General features: G+C 33.6%; 1 protein-coding gene across 7 annotated transcripts in view; it reads right to left on the bottom strand.

Annotated features, from left to right (window-relative positions):
- The window catches only part of AP3B1 (adaptor related protein complex 3 subunit beta 1), a 306,085-nt gene that overhangs the window by 49,199 nt on the left and 244,556 nt on the right, over positions 1–12,330 (bottom strand). The window contains exon 23 of one of the 7 annotated variants that reach the window (XM_036914138.2): positions 10,864–10,984. The exons of the other annotated variants lie outside the window; for them this stretch is intronic. Coding sequence (XP_036770033.1) covers positions 10,955–10,984 — 30 coding nt within the window. The 3' untranslated portion in view covers positions 10,864–10,954. Of the gene's footprint in view, positions 1–10,863; positions 10,985–12,330 lie in introns of those variants that run through there. 7 annotated transcript variants of the gene reach the window in all.

The following is a 12,330-nucleotide window of genomic DNA, read 5'->3' as shown; positions in this document are numbered from 1 at the left end:
TCATGAATGGTGTTAAACAGGTGCCAGCAAACTCCACCTGTGGACTAAATCCAATCTACTCCTGTGAGCTAAGAATGGTTTTAACATAACTAAATGCTTGGAGAAGAAATCAAAAGAAAAATAACATTTTTGTGACCCTAAAATTTTATGAAATTCAAATTTCAATGCCCATAAATAAAGTTTTATTGGAACACAGCCACATTTATTCATTTACATGTTGTCTGTAGCTGCTTTGTATTACAATGGCAGAGATAAGTGGCTGTGGCCCGCAAAGCTGAATGTATCTATTATATGGTTTTTTACAGATAAAGTTTGCTGAAACCCTGGTACACGATGTATTCAATTTACATTGGTGTGATGAGGAGGAAAGTACTTCATAATAATGTCCTATTCTTCCCCCTCTCAAAAGGTAAATCTAAAGTTTCACTGTCAATACTTTTAAGGCTTTTTATAAGTCTGAAATCCAGAATGATAGCAGATATACCTTTATTTAGTACTCTCATGGAAAAATAGTTCCAGAACCATGGATACAGATATGTTATACTATTCTTAGATAGGTTCTATTATTCTTTTTATGTTTCTTTTCTGGTTTTTGGTTTAAGGGTGCTAATGAAATAAAACTTAACTTGGTTTTTAAAATGTTTAGCAGAAAGGTTCCAAAATTGGTTACAACAGATTTCACTAGAATCAGAACATTTTACATAAGCACAAATAATTACATATTGTTATTTGATAGATGTGATAATAATTTTAGTAGGTCTATTGTTTTCTCACTAACAATGGCAATGATGTATTTTAAAAAAGAAAACGTTAGTGTCTTCTTCCATTGTAACCAAGCTTAGAGTCTTGGCATTATTTTTGATATCCTCCTTATTTCCCTTCAACAATTAGTTGACAGGTTTGATATCTCTTGTATTCATTTCCTTCTTTTCTGTCCATTTACCACCACCTTAGCTCAGGTCATCACTGAAACTTAAAACACTTAAAATTTATTTTAAATTTAAAATAGCAGTAGTGCATGTTTATTGAAAAGAATTCCAAACATTATGGAAACATACAATGCCCCTCAGGTTTAACTGTAATTAATCATTTGGTATCTTTCCCAGTCTTTTGCTCCTTCTTTACTTCTGCTTGTTCATTCAAACTCGTCTCTTCAGATGCCTTACACTCTAATTCATAACACGGGCTCCTGCAAAAACCATTCTTTTAAAGTTTACCTCCCTTATATGCTCAGTGAGGTATAGTGGAAAGCACCAAGCTCTGAAGCCAGATAGACCTGAGCTGAAACTCTGGCTTTGTTTAGTAAGTTTACTAAACTCTATGGCACTAGAAAAATCACACTCCATGGACCTCAATTTTCACATCTGTGAAATGGGGGAAACTACTGCCTATCTCTCAGGGTTGTTGAAAATCTAGGCTAAACATAAAAGAAAATCTGGAGGAACTGAAGGGCCTGAGGAACACGATAGGCTCAAGTATGGGACCAAGATAAGATTTCAGAGTTGAAATAAGAATGTGTGGCCAAAATTCAGCACAGGTGGAAGTTATAAGAACTGAACAGGTGAAGAGGCTTTGAGGTTACATATTGCACAGGCTGTTAATGTGGGTAAGTGATTAAGAGATCCCGAGATGAGAATAGCAAAGAAGGGAAGAGGGTACAGTAAGGGTGAATGGGCCTCATAAGAGGAAATAATATAAAGATGAAAAGGGAATGACCTAGAAGCAACAGTTGGGAGCTTCACACAAACTGTCTTGTTGGTAGTAACGACTTTATAAAAGGCAGAATTATAGAGCATTCTGAGTAAGATCATGCTGAGAATATTTCCTGTAGGACAGCAAGATCCAAATGGAGATTCTCAGAGAAAAGCTAGGCTATGTAATAATAGTACTTTACAACAGTATGTGAGGGAAATTGGTAACTGTTCATGTATTTCACAGATAGAAACATTGCATCTAAAAAGTGGCCGCACTGCTTGGACTTAAATGAACTGTAGCTTGGGGGACAAAGGGATATGGATCTCATTAGATTAATACCTAGAGGATGGAAAAGTACGCATGCTTTGTTCATGCACAAATTGTAAAGGCAGTTTTATTAAGGCTACTTTAATTTTAAATAACAGGTTCTTCTAGGGATGCTCTCTTTGAATCTGATAGAGGGAGAAATGATCCTTTTACATCATAGATGCCAGTCAGACACACCATAGCTGCTGAGAAATTCCTGATGTAGAGTGGCAATAATGAAATAGGTCCTTCAGACCATAAGAACTTCAAACATTAAATATATATGTATATATTATATATATAAATATACATTATGTATTTATATGTAATGTATATATAAATATATAATGTGTGTATATACATAAAAATAAATATATATTTTTCTGATTTGTACATGAACATTTCAAACTCTTCAGTGAGGAAGCAGGGATGGAACCTTGGAGTCTTTGGAGTCTATGCTGCAGTAGCAAAGCCTTCTGATGACCCAGGTTTATTTTCATTAAAGTCCCGTAACTGAATTTTTCTGATCAAGTCCTGGAATTGGGGCCTAGGTGCTTGACTCTGGCACTGGCCCATGTATTTCTAGACTGTACCTATTTTTGATACAGGAAGCATTTTTCTTTAGAAGCAAGAAAGACTATATAGCTTCCTTCTTGTCAGACAAGGTTAGGGTTAGCAGTGGTAAAAAAGAAAACACTAGATTTTAAGTTAGAAGACCTGCAAATTATTTGATAAGAAAAAACTGTTTAACTTCCCTGACCTTAAGTTTGTAAAATCCTACCCGATCCAAAGGATTTTTATAAGGCTTCAGTGAGATACTGCATATGAAAGTGGTTTGTAGATAAAAGTACTCTTTGTTAATTATTATTAAAGACAATGTTATTAGCACAAGGGAAAAAGTAGTGACAGAACTGAGATTAGAGTTTAATATTTTTAAGTGTCATTTCTGTCAAGCAAAAGCTACAATTCCTTTCTCAGTAAATACAAAATACTCCTTACGATACAGGAAAATAAAGGTTAGTCATGTGAGCTAGTGGGGAGATGTTTCCCCCCTTTCCTTCAAAGAACTATAAGAAATGGGAAGAACAGGTATTTATTCTTTCTTTCTAAAGATTAATAACAACTGAGGAAACCTTTTTGAATGTGATCTTATTTATTAATCTATATCCCTAACTTAAAAGCAAATCAATTTCTGATATTAGAATTGTCTTTAAAATATCAGTTATATAATAAATTAGATACCTGAAAGTGGATTTCAAATGATAATTTCGTAAGCATACATCAGAAAGCAAAGGAATCTCAAGAAGTTTGAATTCCATTAACACCAAAGGAAGACCATTATATTTAGCGATATTTTATACTTTTAAAGCATTAATAAAATTGCTACCCTCTACATATCTATCTTCAGTACTGAAAGTATAGAATCCTAATTTTATTTTAATTATAAGGAATTAACTTGTAGTATTTGGACACATTGAAATGATCAATGAAGAATAGCACCAAAACAGTAACGAGGTTAACATGAGGCAGTTGGACCCGGTGCAGGACCAGATGTCGAGTCCTGGTTATGTTTCCACTGAGCCACACATTAGTAGTGGGATCTTAGCTCAATCCTGAGCTCACTTAGCTTCTGTATTTTTCTTCAGTAAAATGGGGCTAATTATATATATCTTATTTGTTTCACTGAACTGTGAGGATAAAATATTGTTCATGTGAAATTGATTTTTAAACTGTTCAATAAAAGGCATTATTAGGATTATTAGTAAATTGAGTTTTCAGTCAACACTGAAACACCAATCTGTCAGATAACACAGGGTCATCAGGTTAAAAGTATGTATCAAAAAGCTGAATCACCATTGGAGAAGGGCTTTTAAAACAATATTGCTGTATTTATTGATAGTACGATCCAAAGGCCTTTATAAAAGTAATCCCTTCCCCCATGACCTTTTTTTTTTTGTGTTAGTTGTGGTTGAAGAGGACTGTTCTCTAAAAGGTTTCTAAATGATGTTGATGTTAAAAAATATAGTATCACCATTTAACAGCCTTTTGAAGAGCAGTCCCTAGTATAGTCTTTGTTAACAACTGAGGGAGGAAGGGACTATTTTTTCAAAGGCTTTTAGAGGATGTTGTTAAAACAATATATAGTGACATCATTTAAAAGCCTTTTAAATAATAGTTCTCCTTCCCTCCCAATTGTAATGTCCTTGGCTTTCATTTATTTTGTACTACAAGTTGAAAATGGACATGCCAACATATTATTGGGTGTAACAGGCATTTGTTGGATAGAAAATGATGCATTGCTTTTAAAATGGTCAGTATCCAGAAATAAATCCAACTCCTCAAGAACACAGTACTATTTCTACACAGGATCTTGCCCACCCACCTTATCTTTGAGTTGTGGTATCTTCTGCTAGTTTTCTCTTAAGAGTGCACTGAAGATACCACACACAAAGGGAAGGAGTCATAGCCAGGTCATTCCAAGACTTCTTGTGGCACAAATGTAGTCCTACAATGCGCTGCTACTTGAGTTAACTATCCAATTTACAGCAAAACCTCACTTTTAGCTCCTATTCTGCTGTCTTTATTATACCATTTCTGCCCACTATGCCTCTAATGTTAAACTTTACCAGGAGACAGCAGTGGACACTTAAGACTTCCCCTCCATATTTATCTCCCAAGGAGAGGAACAATTAACCATTTGGTTTAAAGAATGAAGCGACACAGCCAATTTAGCTTTGGTTATTTTTCACATTAACATACCCCCCAAAAAGAATTAACCCTGGGGATATAATTATAAAATATGAAACAATTTTCCATCTCTTCTTGCATTGGGTCTTTTCAGAAAAGTGTCATTTCAGTTTAAGAACAGGAATTCCTGGATCTACAATACTTTAATGAAAAAAATAAGCCTTTAAAAAATCTAAAAGCACAGCTCTCCAAACACACTGTATTTTAATTATAAATTTTAGTGTGCCCCTTACTTTTACTTTTTGATAATCTTGCACATAGAACTCACTTGTTAGTTCTATGATTTACTTAAAAGATAGCAGTCATTGTTTACTTATAATTTGTGGTAATAAATCATATGACTTAAATATCAAATACTACGCCTAATCATTGTTTAGCTCAAGGCCTAATTTATCCATTCAACTCTTCCCGACCCTACGCAAGCCCATGATGTTAGTCACATTCCATTTTGACACTTCCTATAATTTAATTTCATATTATTATTTAAACTTCATGTATTTCATGTTATTATTTAACCTTATTCTTATGTGCCATGTAAATAATAAAGCGCTATGGCTGGACAATAATTTCTTTGCATATTTTTGCATGATTTAAAAAAACATAAATAATTTTTGAATTCTGTTGCCTTAATAGCACAAGTGAGTTAGTTATTTGTGCCTATAATTATATTTGATAGTAAATATGTAATTAAAAATATATATTTTAAAACCATTATGTAAAAATTCATGTCATCTGAGATGAGATTTCCTGGATCATCTGGGTTGCCAATATAATCATACTGATCTTATAAGTGAAAGAGGGAGGCAAGAGTGTCAGTGTCAGAGTGAGAACTCAGTCAGTCACTGCTGGCTTTGAAGATGGAAGGACCATGAGTTAAGGAACATGGGCAGTCTCTAAAAGCTGGAAAAGGCACAAAAAGGATTTCTCTCCGATAATCTCCAGAAGGAACACACCTGTGCTGACCTCTTGATTTTTTTAGTTTAGTGAGACCCATTTTGGACTTGTGACCCCCAGAATTGTAAGATAATAGTAAATTTGCATTGTTATAAGCCAATAGGTTTGTGGCACTGTATTATAACAGTAATAAGAAACTAATAAAGGTAATAACTGTGATGTCTAGCTGAAAACTACTGTTTGAATTTACATGGTAAAATCTGTCGGTGGAGTCAATGGTATAAATGTTTGCATGTCTTTCAATGGCTGATGTGTGATCTGAGGGACATAAAAAATTCTGCTTTCCCTATAGTATTATCTTAGTGGACTTTAACTTCAACTAGCATAGACTCTAATAAATTTGGGTGGCTCTCAAACCTAGATAATTATGGTCAGGATCACTTAGAGGACTGGTTTTTAAAAATCCCCCCCCCAACACTCCTTGTATTTTTTTTAATGAGCCCTTTGAGTTTATTTTGACCCTTCTGGTTAACGGACAGGTATTAAGAACCAATGAAAAAAATAAAAAATGAACTGTCTTTCAAAGGCTATATTTAATGCACTGAATATTATATTAGACTACCTCTCAACTCTCTTTAGATAGTATGTATTCATCTTTCTGATGAAATATGTATATAAAAACATTTGTATGAGTCCTACACAAGCAAAAGGGGATTATTATTTTTATTGAAGTATTGTTGATATACAATCTTATATTGGTTTCAAGTATACAATACTGACCTCCACTAGTGCAGTTACTGTCTGTCAACCTAGAAAGATGTTACAAGATCATTGGCCATATTCTCCATGCTGTACTACCATCCTTGTGACCAAGTTATATTACGGTTGAGAATTTTTGTGCCTCTTTATCCCCCTCACCCTCACCCGCAACCCACCCCAGGCCGTCCCCCATGGTAACCACTAGTACTTTCTCAGTGTCTATGAATCTACTGCTATTTTGTTCATTTTACTGGTTTTGTTTTTATATTCCACAAATAAGTAAAATCATATGGTATTTGTCTTTCTCCGACCATGTCTTACCTCTTAAATTTGCTGTAGCTCATGCCAAAATGTTCAGAATGTGGATAACACTCCATTCATGCTCATTAATATGAATATTTGACTTAAAAAGAAACAGTTCACCAAGAAAACCATAACCTCAAAGCTTTTACTAAACGCAAAAGAGAACTAGCTCCATCCATGGACATGAAGTCTGGGAAGAACGTAAGAGACATTAACCTATATTCACTATTCTACCCAAACAGTTCTTGTAGATCTGAAACTGAGAAATTTCAAACAACCAAGAAAGGTAATTTTTATGTTTAATCTGACACCTGCTCAGATCATTTCACTGCCTCTTGATATATAATAGCACCTTTCGGTTGATAGCTTTGAAATAAGTATTGAGACACATACCTATAAAAATATATTTGAAAAGCACAAGGGTGAGTTTCAAAATACACACAATCTCGTCAAGTATAAAAAAAAAAGATATATGTTATTAGTCCCTGTGCCCATTTATCAAAAAGCTGGTGGAACTGATAACCTTCAGATGTGTATAATTCCTTTAAAAATTAGTCAAAAGGTATTGTTTTCTAAGGAGGAAACAATTAAAATAAGCCAGATACTAATTTCTGAGGATTTTCTTTAAACTGCTCTACTTCACATGTTTAAAATTAGCAAGGCATTCAAAGTTGGGTGGTACATCTATAGGTTTTATCAAATGAAGCTATGTAAAATTTCAAACTTTTTTTTCAATGAATATGAGAACATTTCTGATTCAAATCAAGTATGCTAGAAGGTATAGGACTAAATTGTCAGTGGTCGACCTGTAGTCACAATCTACCTAACATTATGCTCTTGTGACTAAGCCATCTGATGTAATCCCCAGAAGTGAAACAAACACGTACCTGGAAATTTTCTGGCACAAAACATGTCTCTGTCACAAAGCAATGTCTTAATTTCAAATTCATATTGAGAACCACCACTTTGAGCAGCACTGCCACTGCACAAGGCCTGCACGAAGCTTCAACCCCCGTATTATCACCCATTGACACACTTGACATTTTATGAAGAGCCAGTCCCGTCTCCACACTGACAACCTCTGTACCCTGAGTAAATAACTAACAATTCATTTCCTAACCTTGACTTTAGAGTCCAGCCCTTCCACCCTTCTTTTTTTTCTTCTTTCTAAACAAGTGACAAAGAACAAGGAAGCTGATTGAAGGGGTCCATTATGTATCAACTTAAAGAAAGGCAAAGTGATTGATGAAACTAGCAGTCACCTTCACTGCTAGCTACTGCACCTGTATCCTTTTTGTCAAATGACCTGAAAATCCTGCTGACAGTTTAACATTCAGTACAAGGATATACAGTATGGGACTACAGTTTTCAATATTCCTATTGGCAATGAAATCTGGAGGGATATAATCTGAAAACAAAAGTTAAATTTTACAATCTTCGAAGCTTTTTAGTTTTCCCCTCCTTAGTCTCTGACTGCTCTCAGCTTGCTTTGCAAGGAATATTGTCATGGGTGGAGATAGGGTGGGCAGGTGGTGAGTAATGACAGGCAATGTGCGCTCATTTTAAACTTTACCTTTGTCCTTGTTTCGTTGGCAGAGATAAGATTGTTAATTCAGCAGTATTCTTTTTGTCAAATTATTTGATGAGTCATAAGTAATTGTACTTCTACAAGAGGACTTTATGATTTCTCATTTTTTCTCTATGGGGCAGTCCATAGCTCAAAAAGTAATTATTAATTAAAATAAAAAGTAGAAATGCACATTCAAAAAACAGTAATATTTTACCTAAACAAGCTAAAGTTGCTTCTGAACTTTTAATAGGTAATAGGCTTAGTGAATTCACTGGATAACCAAGAATTTCTTCTGTGGATGGATAAAAGTTTTCCTCAATTAAGGAACTCACAGTGTTTCCTTACAGCAGTGAATTCAGTCATAAGCTTACTGTGTCACAAGTAAAAACTTCACTAGGCAGCAGTGACACACTTGAGAGCCAGCAAAATCTCAAAAGAAGCCACAGTTCTCTGTGCGGACATGGCACCATTTCCTCTGGGCATTTATTACCTGTTAAAAACCAATCTTTTGGTGAGTGGCAGTTCAGGGTTTTTGAGAGCAAGCAGCAATATTTCTTCAGGTCTACAGAGTCATAATTAAAGCTGAACTGAGCGGAATTGGAGAGGGAAGGTCAGCGAGGTGCCGTATGAGAGATGAGGCTGGGCTGATGGGCACCAAATGAACAAATTATGATGGGCCCCACTCAATGTGATGAGGTCAAATGCTTGTTTCTACCCACTGACAGTTCAATTTCCCTGAAATGTCTCTCGGTTCTCTATGAGCTAATTATGAATGAAAAGTTATCAACTGCCCACACCAAAGGGGGCTTAAATACTATTTTGTGGAGTTCTTAATGTCAAAATATTGTTCAAAACAGCATGCTGTCCCACTCCAAATAAAATGTGTGGGTTAATCTAAATACCAGTGAAACACTATCAATTTTCTCCAGGTTTTCCACAATGTATACATAAACCGAATTTTTCAGCACTTGTCACAGCTTAACCAAAAAAAAAAAAAGAGAGATCATTTTACCAAGTATATCTATATTATATTTACAACTCATTTCCACAGTAATAGCAGTACAGTGCTTACAGTTTTACATATTATAATCTTCAAATAGCACTATATATTTTTCCAGGAATGATGTTGGATTCTTAGCTTCTAGCATCAATACTTAGATTTACCCCAACATACAAACTTATTATACTAAATCAGCACAAAAATGATTGACAAAATGTAAACTCTTTTTATGGGACCTCAGTTTTTGAGGGACAATTTTCCACAGCCTCCATTTATGATGGATGATTATTTTCTTTACATCTATAAGCCAAAGAGCATACAAGTTCTCTTTGAATCCTGTGACAAATGATAAATATTTGATAGAATTGTGTTCAACTAATTAAAAAATATACTGGCTTCATTCACAGTAATACAAAAGCAGATGAAAATTATGTAACATTTGCTGAAGCCCTATTATGTGCCAACCACTACGCAAAGGACTTTCATATAAGGATGTTTAACACAGTAAGCCTGGTGTTTTTTATCAACATACTACACATAAGAAAGCTTGGATCTATGTCCTCAGCTTAAAGGATACATCACACTAAAAATAAAGTGATATGATCTGCATAAAATACAAATAGCACTGAGCTTAAATCATAAGAAAAATTATAAAATACATAAACACAATATACCTGAAAATGACATGTCAACTTTCTTACTGCCATTAGTTTTAGAAATAGGCTCTATAAAAAAATAGATTTAACGTATAAACATAAAAAGTATTTGGCAGGAGTGGGGCAGAGAGAGGAAAAGATCAATTCTGATTTGAGTACAGATAACTGGTCATCAAAAAATGAGCCTGAAGTAGGGAAAATTTTTTGCCATTTAAAAACATCATATGTAGGTATATACACGTATTTTTTGGCAACTTATTAATAATAAAAAAGTTTTTAGTGTTAACCACTGTTTCTACATTTGACATAATATGCTTAGATATACAATTATCAATTTATATGATTCCTTAAGAAGTATAACCTTCTATATTCATGTTTAGAGATCACAATTTAATTCACTCATTAAAGGATCCTTTCTGGAAGTTGATTTTTTCTAATTCCTATTGTAATTACATTGTTCTAATCTTGTATTATAAAGGCAGCTGCTCGCCTATCATTTGTACTTTCCTCGTTAATCCTGACTCAGTGAATTAACCTTTAATTACAGCCGTTAAAATTGAAATGAGCCTCTTGTCTGGCTGGGGCTGCCCCCTTTCAGTGAATGATTCTGATGAAAATTTTTAGGGTCAATGAATATGTCCCATGTCATGTCTGATAGCTGCTAAAAATGTGAGGAGGTAAATGTTACCTTAGAAAGATGTGCTTTAAATTTTTAGGAGATCTGCTCTATTGACAGGAAAATAAAATAAAAATAATTTCTAGTTTCTCAGTTTACCATGCTGTATTTTTAGTTAAATTAAGATAGCATTTAAGAAAAATAAAGGATGTGTTACTAAGATACATTTAGCCAAACAATTTAAAGCAATAAGTTATTCTCAATTTTACTGTCTTAAATATTAGATGTTCAGTAATTAAAAGAACACATAAGAGGCACAAATATTTTTAGATATGTACTTGACAGTTTATTACATCACTGAGAGAATTATTCTTAACATATTAACAATACAGTCCTTTAATCAGACATCAGTGGGAATGGATTCTATCATGTTGAAGCTGAAAAACAGGAAAATATTAATGTCATTAATTTAACACACATTTAATGAGCACCTATTACACATCAAGCACTGGAAATAGGCCAATAAAAAGGCCCTGTCCTATCTTTCACGGATTCAAGAGTACAAGTCTTATTTGATCTGCAATATATTTCTAATACAGAATATAAGGTACCTATCCCCTATGCTGATGCTGACATTTACTAAAGTCACCTGGTATCTATCTCCACTTAATTTCCCATATATTTCTAAAGATTTAGAATTGGGTGGGACCCTAGGAACCACCTACTACATTCTTCTAATTTTACAGATGACAATCTAAACTGAACTCAAATTCTGATGTACTAGTTCAAGTTTACAAGATAACTTTGTCAGGTAACATACTCCATGAAGCATGGATGTCTAAGCTTCAGTGAAAATATGAAATACACAAGTTTCTGAAATTCAGTAAACATTTAATTATAAAAACTTTCAAATGCACACAAAAACAGAGAAATACATTGAACAACTAGTTACTCATATCTAAGTTTTTGAAAATTATCATTTGTCCCATCTTGTTTAATTCAGTCTTTTATTTTACTTCTGAATTATTTAAAAGCAAATTCCAGATATGATTTAATTTCATGGTATGTATATGGTTAGTGTATCAAGAGATAGACATTTTGCTTACAGTACTAATATTACATCTAAAATAAAAAAATTCTCCTTAATTTCATGTAAAATATAGTCAGTGTTCACATTTCCTTTGACCATCCACATTTTTTCAGAGTTGGTTTGCTTGAATCAGGATTCAACAAGATATACACATTACATTTGGTTGATATCTCTCAATTTAAAGTATGCATTTTAAAGCAGAATTTGCTGAAATTTTGTTTCTTCTTGGGTTTTATTTTTTTGGGAGCTGAAGTGTAAAATAGATTTTTAGAATTAATTTAGTATTTGGGGGAGATATTTATATACTCAATGTGGAACAGCTGCAAATTTAAAGAAATAATCCTTATTGATAGGTCTATAAAAGCTGTCTGTAATTACATTCCTGAATAATTTGAATAATAGTGTGATATATTCTAGGAGAAGTGGCTTTTAATTTTCTTTGATTTTAGGGTCATATATGTAATTATCTATTTTTACTCCATGCTTTCCTTTCTCTGGTGATAAATTCAATTTTTTACTGTAAGTTGGGTCTTTACCCTACAGTTAATTTCATTTTCTTTTCCTTTGAAGAGAAACAAAGTTTTCCTAAGTATTACAATAATATTTTCCATTTTTTATAAGGTTTCTCATGTGGAAAGTTTAAATACTATTAAAATAATACTTATCAATTTTCTGTATAAATCCCCTGCCCTA

This window comes from Manis pentadactyla, chromosome 2 (assembly GCF_030020395.1).
Source record: "Manis pentadactyla isolate mManPen7 chromosome 2, mManPen7.hap1, whole genome shotgun sequence".
NCBI classification, from domain to species: Eukaryota; Metazoa; Chordata; class Mammalia; order Pholidota; family Manidae; genus Manis; species Manis pentadactyla.
This window is presented reverse-complemented; position numbering and strand designations above follow the sequence as displayed.